Genomic DNA, 15491 nt, shown 5'->3' on the forward strand with positions numbered 1-15491 from the left:
AATTATATAATACCAGGCAAATGTAAAAATTGACAGTCCTGATGATGATCCCTGGTTATTTAGAGCAAAGGGATCGAAACGTCGACTTCTTTTAGTGTCTACGCAACTTAACATTGTGTATAATGCTGTTGTGATTAGCACTTTGGCAATACTTCTAAATTGAAATACTAACTTGGAAGTAGCCATTTTTTTTGCTCTGCCTTTGCCTGTAATCTTTACAAGTTGTATGTTTCCTCTTTCCCCTATAACTCCCTTCCGAGTACGGTACAGGACTGTGCCCTACCACTAACGGATGTTAGACTATTCAAAAAACTTTTGTGATTTACTACAAAATAAAATCCCTGTCCGGCTGGACAGAGGACTAATATAGCTACCTATTACGGTCTATATTTGATTATTTTTCTATATCCTTCAAGTGCTAAGGACCTTTGTTGTTTGTAATATAAATATTGCTTTTAAAGCACAATTTTTACCTTGCTCTTTAGAAGAAGAGTCAAGCAGCCATGTTGGAAATCTCCTCACTTTTTGCTGGGCAAAAATGTGGCCAACGATGTGCTCCTTATGTTTAGAAATATCACCAGTGTGCCAGACCAAGTATTTTGCAGAGGGCCCCCCTCTTGCCAAGAATTGCATACATAACATTATTTTGTCATGGAAACCCCCATATATCATAGAAGGGGCCAGTGGAATTATGCAGCAGGGAAGGACCAATTTATGCGACAGGGTTGGAGTGAAGAAAATGCAAAATATGTAACCTAATGCGGCACATTTTGTGACAGGCATACTTCATAATTTTGACCTTTTTCACATGTTAACACTGTCTGGGCAAAGGTTTCACCTCATTAGTACCAGTTTAACATCCTGCTGCTGAAATAAGCTACTGAAAGATGACCAGTCAACATGTGCAATGGGCCTTCCACGGCATGGCAACATGGGTTGCTGCGAGGAGGGACTTGGATACTTTACTTCAAAATATAAAACACGTGCATGCCTCTTTACTGAATTAGCAGTCAACATTGTTTCTTTTTGTTATAACCACAAGTGCACTTCCATACTGTTGTCACTAAGCACCACCACTGCCCCGTTTAATGGAGCCTTAACTGGCACATCTATATATGTGATAATTATTGTTGTCACATTGATAATTCAGTCCATTGGTTTGTACTTGTTTAAGATTTTGAAGTGAAATATCCAAATACCTCTTGCAAGAATAAATCACAGCTGGCTTAATTTTTTAATACTTTTTAGATAGTTGGCCACTGGCTCATTGTCATGTATAACGGCTTCAGCCAGTCGTGGCTTCTTCAGACACCACAATGCTGCCATTCTGGAACTTGTAGTTCGTGTAACAGTCTAAATAGGGGGTGAAAATTCCCACCAGCGGAGCGTTGATTTCATTCACATCATTTGACCATGCGGTATATTTGGAATGTTGAACAGTGTAGACGTAATATGTTCTGCCATACTTTACTAACAGGCAAAAGAAGCAGATCAGGCCAGCAGCAGTGGAAGCTTTTCTAACACAATACAAGCTGATTAGAAACAACGTAAATGCCAGAGCGTGAGTGAAAGACTGTGTGAGTGACGGATGGTGTGTGCATGTGTGTGCGCTATAATGCAGCAGCCCCTTTGAGATCTTAAGTCGTGACAGTAAGTTTTGGAACATCTGTCTCCTTACACGCCTGCATCGTGACTTGCCAGGTCCTGTTGTACGCAGAGGTAGATCCCGCACGTTTTCAAGACTTGAAAGCTGAGCAGCAGCCTCTTACCAGAGCACTGGCACCCACACACAGCCGGCTGTGCCACCTCTTAGTGCACCTTAATTACCCCCCACCACCACCGCCCCCAACTTTCTGCGGTGGACTTCCACTTTGGGTGGAGCGGTCGGACTCTCCCCACCCCCCACCCCGCTTCCTGATGCTTCTGTGCTCAGGCTGCATGCCTAATCGTGGGCCGCAAGAGTTCAAAGGTCGTCCTAAATGGCAACTTTCCACCCATGTCTTGGAGCATAACTTGTTTTTATGTTTTAACTTGTTTAATGGATGTGGCAGAAGGTGCTTTACAGAGACCAGTATTTTGTTTGTGGAGTTCATTGGAAAAACAGATATTAGAAAACAGTATTTGATTGGGAAGCAGCGGATACCTAATTAGGCTACGCAATTTTTTATATTACACATTTAGGCATTTAGGTTTACATCGCAAAAGTATATATTTGTATTACATGTTTATAATTTGAGACTGAGAGCAATAATTTGGCCATACATCACGTAATTTCTTGCAGGTGATGAACTCTGGAGCTAGAACCTTTTGATTACACTTTGTGTCTTCAGGCTCCACTGTCATGCATTTTGCTTCTAGGAGACACACTCTTGGTAGACCCTCCTGGTACCCTGGGATTGGCATACTAATCTTTTTATTTTTTCCTGTCCCTCTTTCTCCAGTGTGTCGCGGAATGCTGTGCGGTTTCGGCGCGGTGTGTGAGCGGAGTGCCACGGACCTGTCTCAGGCTACATGTGTCTGCAAGAAAACCACCTGCCCTTCAGTGGTGGCCCCAGTCTGTGGCTCTGACTACTCCACCTACAGCAACGAGTGTGAGCTGGAGAAGGCCCAGTGCAACCAGCAGCGAAGGATGAAGGTCATCAGCAAAGGCCCCTGCGGTGAGTGCCCTCGAGACGTCCAGTGTGGGGTTTTAAGCCAGCCTTTAATGAGCTGTGGGGGGGTGTGGGTAAGGTTAGCCTAGGTGTAGCAGCAGTGGTGTAGTAAGGGTGCCAATGATTCGAAAGCAATCTAGGAAAATGGGACCGCTGCCTTTGGGTGGGGTAACAAAAGACTCCCATAATTGGGGTGCAGTGAGCTCCCAGGGGCGGCGACTCCATTATGGCAGAGGAGCGTCGCCCCTCTGCTGGAATCAGCAGACTCATTTAAAATAAAATTATAATAAAGCAGTTACTAAAACTGCTTTATCATTTTATTTTACTCCAGTGCAGAGCCGCAGTGGAGTGTTGAGGGCGTGTCCAGCAGGAGAAGTGGTCAGTCAGGGCACAGCCAGTGCACGTCCCTTTGGTTTGCCGTCCACGGCTGGCCAAACTGACATGCGCACTTCTATATCTCCAGGCTGTTGCTTGGAGAGATCAGCAGGGTTCAGGAGCACAGGCTCCCAGTAGCTGCTAGTGCGTGGAACCAGCCCGCTCTGCCCAATCCCTACGCCTCTCATGCTGGGGAATACCAGCATGAGAGCAGTGTCTGGATTGGCGCAGGGGACTTTGGGAGCCTGTGTCAACATAGTCTAGCAGAAGAGTTGGTGAGACGGCGGACATCAGGCTACGTGTTTTTTCCGTTCTTTTTTCCCTCGTGCTGCCCCACCGATCTCCCCTGCCAGTGAGCTCCTCGCATTTGTGGGCCCTATTGTCTCTGTACCTGCTGGACAAAATACCCCATACCTCCACCCTACACACCTGTACTAGAAGTGTGTGGAGTGCACATTTCTATAATAACAGGCATGTCCACACTGAATTAACAATCAAGGCTCTAATTTTAAAAAGTAAAAGTTTCTAAACTCTGACCTTAAATATGAAGCCAATGGTAAAGAGGACGGAAATCCTGAAACATATGTTGCATATATAATTACGTTGTAATTGTTACCAGGTTGTCACAAATCAGTAAAATGCCCAAACTTTCTTGATCACCCCAGCTGCATCCTATATTCTAAAGTTATAGCATAGGCAGCGCTTAATTTGAGGCGGAGCCTACCGGTGGGGGCCACTGGCACTCGTTTTTAGAGACCTGCACTTATTTTTACCTCTTCAGATGTTTCTCGATTACAAGAGAGAGAAAAAACTACTCAAAGGGAAAACACACAAGAAGAGAAAGACTGAAAAAACGCCACAAAGGGATATAGCAGGGACTCACAGGAGTGAGAATAGTATAGGAAGTGCTTGGCAGTGGATTAGAGAAGTCTGAGTGAATTTGAGACTGTGCAGCATTGGTATCTGGCTCGCCTACATTTCATAGCATTGGCCACAGACTTCTAAGCAGGAGCCTTGGGCACCACACCAGCAATCATTCGTTCAAATATTAAGCACTGGACATAGGATAGGCTGATTAGAGGGGTTCAAGCCTACAGCCAGTCTCCAGTCAGCACAGGTTACAAAACTAGTCCCCCCAATGGGATTTCCTATATAGAAATGTGGTCTTCCACCAACCTGCTAGAAACCTAAGCTCCCCTTTACTGGTCCTCACACACATCCACTGCACCCGCAGCGGTGGCCGCTCCCTCTCCTACATCCCGGCCTCGGCCTGGAACGACCTCTGCCTCCAGCTCTGTACGGCCCCCTCGCTGGCAGACTTCAGAAAGAGACTCAAGACCTGACTCTTCGACAGAGACACAGCGCCCAGATACCTCTTAGGGTGACAGAGTGCGCTTTACAAATGTTTATTGATTGATTGATTGTCTATGAGAGAGTCGGGCAGGTGGCCATATCCTTGCCGCCAAGCTCTGGTGCACTCTGGCCAGTCATGGCTGTTTGCTGCGCCCTCTAAACAGTCTGGATATGTTGACTTAATTAAGAAAGATACAGGGCCCTTATAAGGGAATTCAGGGTACCACAGAACTAGAATCTACAAACGAGTGTTTCATTCGAACTAGATGACTTATCATACAGTTATCCCAAAGTCATACCTCTTTACAATTATTGTGCAAACCGGGCCCAAGATATCTTTTGTCAATTCCCTTCAAAGCATTATTTCAATTCCTCAAAGCTACTCCTACTTTCTTTAAACATGTTTACCAAAGACCCATGTTTTAAATCCGATGTAAAGATGAGCGCGCTGTCTTGAAAAAATATAACATTTTTATTAACGATAATGCAAACTGTATATAAAATTTTGACATTAATGTTGGAGCTAGCCAAATCCAATAAAGCAATACGAAGATAATCAGCAGTGCTACTTAATTAATATGATCAGTCCTACAGCTCAACCTCACAGAACTGAGAACTAATCACACAAAACACCTTCCATTAATATAATCAATGAATAAATTAGTGGCGTTGTGCACAGAGCCATTTTATAGAATCTAGACAAAGAAATGACGACTAAAACGTTCTTTCTTTGCTCTCTTAGCCGGGAGGTGCCTTTATCTGGACTCTACAATGCCTCCCTTGATTAATTGTGTTCTTTCATAGATAATATAATCAGTGCATAATCAAGTTCCAAATGAAGTTTCTTACTTAGAATGGCAAATGTAGTCCATTTCTTCCAACATCCAACGCCTCAATCGTCCTTGCAACAATTCCACTTAAGTTGTCATGGTTTCCATTCTCAGTTGGAAATATCAAAGGATGTTCTTAAGGAATGTATCCTATTGTAGAAACTGAGTTTGCATCTTTTCAGTAGGTACAATTCATGTTCACTGATCTAGCTTTGACATTAGATGTTCAAAGCAAGGACAGGCGCGTCAGTCTTTGAACGATCGGCTAGCTCCATTACCTTCAGTTACAGCATATGGAGGTATTACTCCGCTATGTCCATATGGATACAGGTCCAGGTGACCCTCGCACGGACGTGTGTCTCCGAGAGGTATCCATATTATGTAGGTCATCAACTTCCAGGGAAACAGTTGTCTCTAGATCATAAAGTAGTGGATCTAGTCCTAGCGAAAAGTTTGTCCACCAGGAAGCTAAATGCTGCCTGGTTTGTTTTTGCATCTTATCTTCACGAGTGAACAGAAGGTGCACGTTTTCATAGTTCTGCATTCATAACTTAGTCATTTTGAGGACAAAGTTGTTGAACACAAGTGTGCATGTCTGTATGCATCTTTTCTGAAAACTGAACACAGACTTACCAAAGAATAATAGTGATTCAAATCACACAAGAATCAAGGCAGGACTCTGCTTTTCGAGGTGCCAGTGGAATCAATAAAGGGGTGACTGTGTTATCGCATCAGACTTCTGCCCACAAAAGTCACTGGATTCAGCACACTGACCTACACTTCGTGGAGAAGTGTTAGTAAGAAACTGTCTTGTCGGCTCTGGGATCTGAATTGGCTGGTCCTGTAACTTCAACGTCACACACAAGCCCCTACAGCGAATTGTAAAGTCTCTTAGTGAAGAGACTTCCAAGATAGTTGTAGAAGGACTCCCCTGGGAAAGAGGACATTTTGAATTTAAAAAGGATCCCAAACGTGCTACACTTTCTATTTAGTTATCAACTGGTCAATGCCCAAAGCCCAGTGTTATTTAGGGTAACGTGCCAAGCGTTGAGGCTAGTCGACCAGAGACACCTACCCCTTGAAACGAAGTAAGCTGGGGAAACAAATGGGGTGTCCTACAAGTTGATTAGCTCAGGGTGGATTTGCTCGTTCACCCCTTCCGGACAGACTTTTTTACCGGCCCCTCCTGGGACTTTTCCAGCCTTGAGGGTGGGTGTTTGTTTCTGTTCCGCACAATTCTGGCATCGAAATTAGTAGAAGCAAGACACTCTGGGTTGGTTCCACAGGTGGCGGCGGGGAAGTGGAGAGAGAGAGGCGGGGAGACTTCTAGACTCTGGTTCCAATCTAAACTAAGCATTGGCAAAGGCAATATGGCTCGCCTTTAGTAGGCAAGCGCCAACCTGTTGGCTTCGCATATACGCTTGTTTGCATTAGCACTGTGCACACATTTTATTTTGGTTTGCTGTTCCAACATGGCAGTCAGCCATGGTACAGCGGTAAAGATGAAAACACAGAAGGCGATGGGAGGAAAGCTTGCATTTTGTCTACCACTGGCAATCGCTTGAGGGAACATTCCAACCCATCGTTCTTATGCCGACCATGCCACCTCAATTTGGACCCAGCAATATGCGAATCTTGAACCTGCTCTATTAGGAACAGTCCAGCCCGAACTGCCAGGGCAGGTCCTTCCTGAACCGGAAAACAAACAACCCAATATCAGGTTTTCTCAGATGTGGGTCCTATATTCACTGGGCTAGTTTAGGGAGGACCTGGCCTGGCAGATCAGTCATGGCTGTTCCTGTTGGAGGACGAGCAAGACTGGTTTGCATATGGATGGGTCCAAACTGAGGTGGTATGGTGGGCAAAAGAACAATTTCTTAGCATGCTACAGAGTAATTGCCGGTGGTTAGTCAAATGGCAAACATTCCTCCCATTTCCTTTTGTGTGGTTAAAGGTAAGAAAAAGCCAAAATGGAAACTGTGCTGCACAGTGCATGCATGTGAGGTCACGGCAACCATCTTGAGGAAGTGAGCAGATCAGTAGCACTTGGCAGCTGGTGGGCCATCAGAAATAATAAATAAATAAATAAATAGCACTAATCCCCTCGAAATTAATATATATATATATATATATATATATATATATATATGTGTGTGTGTGTGTGTGTGTGCATATATCTATATATATATATATGTGTATATATATATATATACACATATATATAGATATATGCACACACACACATATATATATGTGTGTGTGCATATATCTATATATATATATATATATATATATATATATATATATATATATATATACACATTCACATATATGTGTATATATGTGTGTGTGTGTATATATATATATATATATATATATATATATATATATATATAAACATATGCACACATACACATATATATGTATATATACAAAAGAATTCAGTTATTGCCTATGTGTGTGTTCACACTGTGAACTGTTGTGGGCTGAAACAATGCTGATGGTCAACCCAATCAGTCATAGATTAAACACAGCTGAACCACGTTAGCCATTGGCTCAGCAAGGCTGTCCAAAAGCCTCTTTGTCTATCTTTATATATGTATTTTTGCGTTGTGTGATAAAATTAGCCCTCCTAGCCAGATTGCTACAGCGGTCTTGGGCAACATCCACAAAAAGGAGATCTAACTCGAAATGACCTACTTATTAAATTATCCGCACACTGCCAGCTCTGCCCATGTGCTATTTTACATGCAAGGGCTTCGAAAGGCCAGGAGATTGAGCCAAGCTGGCAGGAATGCTGACAGTGACCCTTACTGCTCTGCCGTCAGGCACAGCCTTAAAACCGGAAATCTACTGGAAATCTGCAGGGTAAAGACGGAGAATGTATTTTTTTCCCTGTAATACTCAGAGACCATATCTGTGTGCGTTTTTTTTGGGTGTGTATTAAATATTCACCTTTATCGGTTCCTGTCATCAAACTCTAGGGCCGTGGCCCTCCGGAGCTATCGCATAAAAGGCAATTTAGTCCAAGGCTGGGTTTGCCGCATCTGATTGCAGCATGCGGCACACAGAAGGCTTTTCACATTTCAACCAACCAATACATTAAAAAAAAAACTCTTTCCCCAAATAAAGATCAAGAACTGATTTATTTTAACAGTGGGTCAAATATGTGCATCAGTGTCGTCCAGCATTTGTCCATAAGCCGGAGTCATGGAAGCTTGTTAGTTCAACTGCTAACCAGGTAAAAGAGGTCCATTCTGATCAATTGCATATAAAATCACTTTACCTTTGTTGCCTTAAAATCTGGGGCGGTTTTGCCTCTTGGGGCTACTTTGGACACCCATGTTTAGAACGTGTTGCACAACCTGCACTCGTCATGCACGGCTCAAAATTAAAATTAGGAGCATAGAATAATAAGCCCAGAAGCCATGCCCACTACTCTAGTTAAATCAAATTCTCCGATTGGCACAAATGGCGTTATTTGCCTTGCAAGGCATAAACTTAAGAATTCAAATGCTGCGTATGTAAATGTGTTTTTTTGGTTTTTTTTACTAATCCTTTCCCAGCCTTCACAAATAAATACGTCTAAAATGCCGTGGAATTGTGTTGTTTTTAAGTACATTGTATGCGAGCAGGAGTTGTTCGTGTAGGCATTATAAATGCAGAGCTGGACGCCTGCCAGAACGTGTTTAAAAAGAACAGCTGAACTTAACCCTCAAGCTGCCTTGATTGCGCCCAGAAACAGACAGTTCTGTATTTCAAAAGCAGCTGGAAGTTATTTATGCTCCTGTCTTCCAATAACACCCAGGTGTGGACGGGTTCAAACTTGGGGGGGAGGAGGGAGGGGGGGGGGGGCACTTGGCATTTTGTCTTTGATACCCAGAAACTGGTGGTTCTGTCTTTCGCGAGTGACCTGAGGCAAAAGTGGGGTTGTCTTTCCATAGGGTTCAGCCCAAGATATTTCTATAGCGCCTAACAACTGGTAGCTTAATTTGGCAGAATATTCCATCTTTAAAGCACCCAGACACTGGTGATTTTATTTTACTACAGACTAGCAGTGCCCAGACCTGGCGGTCCTGTATCCTGTACCACCCATAAGCAGGTGACACCGTCTTTGAATAGCTCGCAAAAGCCGGTCTGCCTTACGAAGGCGCCCCAGACCCGGAGGTTCGATTTCTTACATCACCCATCGGCAAGTGGCCGTTTCTGTCGATAGTTAGAAAAGGACATTCGCTTTCTCCTTTGATAGCGCCCAGAAGCATGCAGTTTTAGTTTTGTTGGCACCGAGAGATAGAACGTCTGTATTTCCATAGCGCCCAGAAGCAGGTGGGGTTGTCGTTCGGGCCTGGCCGCTAGCCGTGCTGGTGCTTCTCGTTCGCATGGCAGGTGGTAGGCAAGGTAGGCCGAGCTGCACCGATACCGGGGAGGGGGTGGGGCGTGGGCCCCGTGTCTTGCTGTCTCAGCGCCGGATGAGTGAGGCTAATGAAGCCCTTTCCCGGCCTGGCATGCAGCAGCTGCGCGCGGGGCGCTGGGATGATGAGGCTCGACTCCCTGCCTCTCCCAGTAAATTAACTTGACCTTTTTCTAGTGCGCAGCTTGGGCTCTGTCAGCCCGGGCTCCTCGGAAGCGCGCGCTGCTTGAGGCGGCAGTGTTTGCACCCCGGGGATGGGGCCGAACATGCCCGCTGCAGCGGCAGACTCACGAAGCACACGGGCACCAGGCCTATCTCCAGGGCCACCCTTCCCTGCCTCCGGAGCCACCCTTCCCTGCTTCCAGGGCCACCCTTCCCTGCCTCCGGAGCCACCCTTCCCTGCCTCCGGAGCCACCCTTCCCTGCCTCCGGAGCCACCCTTCCCTGTCTCCGGACCCACCCTTCCCTGTCTCCGGACCCACCCTTCCCTGCCTCCTGAGCCACCCTTCCCTGCCTCCGGAGCCACCCTTCCCTGCCTCCAGAGCCACCCTTCCCTGCCTCCAGAGCCACCCTTCCCTGCCTCCAGAGCCACCCTTCCCTGCCTCCAGGGCCACCCTTCCCTGCCTCCAGACCCACCCTTCCCTGCCTCCAGGGCCACCCTTCCCTGCCTCCTTCCCTGCCTCCAGGGCCACCCTTCCCTGCCCCCGGAGCCACCCTTCCCTGCCTCGGGAGCGGACCCTCGTCACTGGGTGCTGTCCACGGGGTGCTCGCTCCGTGGGTGCTGGCAATACGGGTTCAAGGCGCGGGCGTGCTGTCTTGTCCATGGGGCTGGGGAAGTAGGGTGGGGTGATGGTCTCTCTTCTGGTCAAGATGTGCTGTCTGTTTGGACCACGGGTAGGAGATTGGCCCTCTGAGTTGACCCTTTGCATCTCATAACTTACCTGCGTCCCACCACCCCTTGCTCTGGCAGGACTGAGACCCTCTCACAGCTCTACGTTGCACCCCTCTCTGGAGTCCGCAGTGGGATGCACTGTTACTCTACTGGTACTGGCACCTCCCGGAGCTCTGCCCGTGACCCTCGGTCCCACCCAGTTAGGAGCACCCCTCGCCGTTTTATTCCAAGGACCCAAACAAAGGCGTAAGTGACTTGCACTGTTGACCCTGGCCCAGCCCAACATTCTGGCTCTGAGAATTAGGCACATATTTTATTTTACTTTATTTATTTTATGCGTTTTTATATAGCGCAGACTTTACCCAAAGGTGTCAGAGCGCTTCACAATAGGAACAGTAATGATACATGAGGAGAAAATTACAAGTGAGCATGTTACTACAAAAGCAAACATTACATTACATGAGGCAATAGTGACAATTGTGCATGTATCAAGAGCAAACAAAATACAAGCGGTAGCAAACGGTATGTTACAAGAGGAAAAAGTGACACGTGTGCATGCTACAAAAGCGTACAAAGTACAAGTAGAGTTATAATACTGCAATAAATGGCAGACGCTCAAAACACAAGAACAAACGTTACGCAACATGAGGCAATGGTGTCAATTGTGCATGTATCAAAAGCAAACAAAATACAAGAGGTAGCAAACGATACTTTAGAAGAGGAAAAGTGACGTGTGCATGTTACAATGTTACTAATGTTACTGCAATCTACAAAGCTCTGCCTGCCCACCTCCTTCAAACCTACTGGACCACGTGCTTTGGGTACCAAGACTTGCACACAACTCTGCGCTGCTTCCGTGGGAGGACTGAAATTTAAGGTGTTGAGCACTAGTACAACATTTCGGAGTTGAGGACTGATTTTTCCTTATTCAGCATTGCTTCAGAGCAAGTCAAAGAAAGACAGTAAATGTAGAAAGATGGAGAGAGAGGAAGATAAAAAATAAGGTAGAAAGCAGGGAGGAAAAATAACCTGCAAAAGTGAGACAAGGACACATGAAGCGTACAGAATTCATCAGTTTTCTATTCATTTATTAAAAATTGAGCAATGGGTGTATCACCCAAGCAGCTCCCCCATTGCTGCTACACAAGCGCTGTGGCAAACATGCTATGCTCATTCCTGTATTTGCCACCCGCCCACACTGTTTTTCCTTCCATCCTTCACCAGCTCTGGATATTTGAACCAGAAAAATCTCATGTCCAATTGTGAAATTTACAGCCCATATAATGTGCTGCTTTTCCAATGCTGCATTAACTCTGCATCTCTTCCACGATCCTTCCACTACGGTGAGTTTCATTATGGTGAGAATCTAGTTCAGCTAACTAGCCTTGTAAGTGGTTACCGGTGTACTTCAGGGTTGAACCTGCCCTCATGCACCGAGACAGATTAGCTCTAGCCTCTGGCTGTGCTCTCACCTTTAGAACAAATCTGGGATTTGTCACTTGCTAAATTGCGAGAGCTTTTGCTAAACCCCAGGCAGTGTCTGCCATGAATCCTCTCTCATTTTTTATCCTTTTCTACAGGCTCCAAGGACCCCTGTGCTGAGGTGACCTGCAGCTTCGGCAGCACCTGCGCCCGCTCCTCCGATGGGCAGTCGGCCAAGTGCATCTGCCCAGCTTCGTGCACCGGTGTGCCAGAGAACGTGGTCTGCGGCAGCGACGGAAAGGACTACCGCGACGAATGCCACCTCAACAAGCACGCCTGCGATAAGCAAGAAAACATCTACAAGAAGTTTGATGGGCCCTGCGGTGAGTGACAGCTGAGGGTACTCTCCCTCTATATTGCATGCTTTATAGCCCATGCCATAAATATTGCATCCGCGACATTGACCTAACCGCTGCATCCCAAGGTAAATATAGCGTAAGTAGATGTGGATGTAGAAATAGTAAATATATGCTTACCATGAGGATGTGGAGCTACGGATATGGTCTATGTACATACCATGAGGGTGTAGAGATAAGAATAGTAAGTATATACTTGCCACGCAGATGGGGCATTAAGAAGGCTATGAACGTACTTATGATGCGGAGATGGAGGTAGAAAAAGTAATTATATACTTACCGCGAGGATGTGGAGCTAAGAATAGCTTGTATATATATGTGTGTGTGTGTATATATATATATTCACTGAAAAAACCATAGGTTATAGACCATATATAGTTAGGAATTAGCATTTACAAAACCTTGAAAATTCACTGAAAAAACCATAGGTTATAGACCATATATAGTTAGGAATTAGCATTTAAAAAACCTTATTTTACTCACACAAAACCATTGAAATTCCATATATAGTTAGTTGCACTAACTATATATTGCGCACCCGCAATCCACTGCTGATCATGTCACATATTACATCATTCATGACATGGTCAGTGACATCACTGATGACATCACTGATGACATCTCAAATGACATCACTGATGACATCATCCAGTGACTGTGTGTTTCTGTAAAGTTTAAATATGTTTTAGATATTGAAGAATGAGTAGATGTATAACTGTCTGGACGAAGGATTTAGTAGGTGCATGACTGAATGTATGAGTGAGTGATTAAATGTGTCTCACTGAGTGCATGGGTTAGTGACTAAACTGTCTTAATTTGTGCATCATTATGTCTGTTGTTCTGTAAACTACTGCATGTGTTGATCAGTAGCTATATGATTAACTATATGGGTTATTGATTGATTGTCCAAGTATTTGTATGGGAGACTGAGTGTGTGTGTGGCTGGCTGGGAGGTGTGTGACTCTGTGCAGATCAATGTGTACTTGTATCAATGATTGTATAAGAAAGTAAGTATGTGTTACTATATGTTTGAAAATGTAAGGTGCTCTATGTTTAACTGTATAGACAAGAAAATGGAAGTGTGATTGATTCTTTACAGGACTGACTAGGTGTGTGAGTAACTCCATGGATGAGTGGCAGAGTGTGAGTGTCTGTATAGGTGTATGAGTGCATATGATAGTGTTGTAAAGATGAGTGATTGTATGTATGAATGATTGTATGGGTGAATGAGTGAATGTGTGTGTAGACGTAGGAATCAGTGAGTACGTATGTAGTAACTAGTATTGGTGTGTCAATGGTTTCAAAAATTATACTCTGTATTTAACACTGGGTGAAACAGAGGTTATATTAAAATGTGAGGAGATGCATTGTATTGTCACATGAATGATATCATCAGTGATGTGGTCATTGATGTCAAATGAGATGTCATCAGTGATGTCATCAGTGATGTCATTTGAGATGTCATCAGTGATGTCATCAGTGATGTCACTGACCATGTCATGAATGATGTAATATGTGACATGATCAGCAGTGGATTGCGGGTGCGCAATATATAGTTAGTGCAACTAACTATATATGGAATTTCAATGGTTTTGTGTGAGTAAAATAAGGTTTTTTAAATGCTAATTCCTAACTATATATGGTCTATAACCTATGGTTTTTTCAGTGAATTTTCAAGGTTTTGTAAATGCTAATTCCTAACTATATATGGTCTATAACCTATGGTTTTTTCAGTGAATTTCAATGGTTTTTTAATAGCAAATATCATAAGCTGTCGAATGTCAAGTACGTGGTAAGTGAAAACATTTTCGTGTTTATGCACACTGATCTGCTTTGAATGGTGCCCCCCCCCCTCATTTCTATTAGGAGTACTCTCTCTTTGCAGATAGTGAAAGGTAGTTAACGCAGGCCTTTGCCCCCGTTGTAATCCGTCGTGCCTGCTTCTCTCTCCATTTGATTGATTGTTATCCAAGTATTTACTGTTTTAGAATTAGTTCTCTTTGGTTCATTCTCTATTTACAAACAAACACAGAGTCGCAATACTCTGTTTAGTCTTTGCAGATAACGAAAAATCGTGTAAAAAAAAAGAAAAGGAATCGAGCAAAATCAGTAGGCCACTAATGGGATCTCTTTTTGACCTCGCTAAAATAGAAACATTAGGAACAACCCCTCATGACAAATACAAAACTAGTGAGATGAACTGAACTCCACACAATGATGGCTGCAAAACAGCTCGGCTCCGCCACCCACCCCGCCCAAAATAACGATAAAGAGCGGCTGCCATGATTGGTTGCGGAATGGCCACAACGGAGCTACGAAATGGTGCTGCTCTCATGCTAACCCCAGCTTCGGTCTGAAACATCCAGAAACACTGTAGACTACCAATTCGATCAGTTCCAGTAGCGCCCCAATGTAACCCGGTAGAGAAGAACTCGCCCTCCCCTCTTTGACTGATGGTTCTTGTTGCCTGTCCCTTCTGTTGTCATTTAACAGAACTATTTAGCCTGCTGAAAGGGGTTGTGTTTCGACCGCTGGTTGGTGGAGACATTTTGACTATATTCTGGACCTGCGTTGTCGCGTAATGCGTCATATGACGCGCCGCGTTAGCGCATCCGGAAGTCATCCGGGGCGCGCAGCGCGTAACGTAAGCATAACAAGTCATGTGACTTGTTAATAAAACTTTTCATTGGTTCATTTTACTTTTCTTATTCTAATGATGAAAGCCTTGGTCATATCACCTAAAAATTACGCTTTTAATTACTTCCGAACATTATTTTCTCTTAAATATATGTTATAATGTTCCAGGCTAATGTACTTTCCCGGAAATTTTACAACTGTCCTGCAAGTAAAATATATTCTTTTTTCGAGAAAAAGAGCGTTTCTTCGTCCCATGACGGAGCCGTTGAGCAAAAGAGGGTCGACCTGCTGTCTTAGTCGCCGATACGCCTGAATATGAGATTCTTATCGATCACTTTATGTTGCAGGAATAGAAAACACAACAGCCCTTGACCATTTATCTTTACTGCGTTCCTTCGTATTATACCTTTTACCCTTCATGTAATTGGTCTGCTTTATTTCACTTGCCTTTTAATGATTCTAAAACAGTGACTATTATTAAAAACTTTACCAATGTATACACTAC

At 44.4% G+C, this 15491-nt stretch overlaps 1 protein-coding gene across 6 annotated transcripts in view; it reads left to right on the forward strand.

The window, feature by feature from the left end:
• AGRN (agrin) overlaps window positions 1-15491 on the forward strand; it is a 727720-nt gene that overhangs the window by 541195 nt on the left and 171034 nt on the right. For all 6 annotated transcript variants that reach the window (XM_078642355.1, XM_078642356.1, XM_078642357.1 and 3 more), the window contains 2 exons: window positions 2442-2657; window positions 12092-12316. In XM_078642355.1, coding sequence (XP_078498481.1) covers window positions 2442-2657; window positions 12092-12316 — 441 coding nt within the window. The remainder of the gene's footprint in view (window positions 1-2441; window positions 2658-12091; window positions 12317-15491) is intronic.

This window comes from Lissotriton helveticus, chromosome 5_1, assembly GCF_964261635.1.
Source record: "Lissotriton helveticus chromosome 5_1, aLisHel1.1, whole genome shotgun sequence".
Taxonomy (NCBI): Eukaryota; Metazoa; Chordata; class Amphibia; order Caudata; family Salamandridae; genus Lissotriton; species Lissotriton helveticus.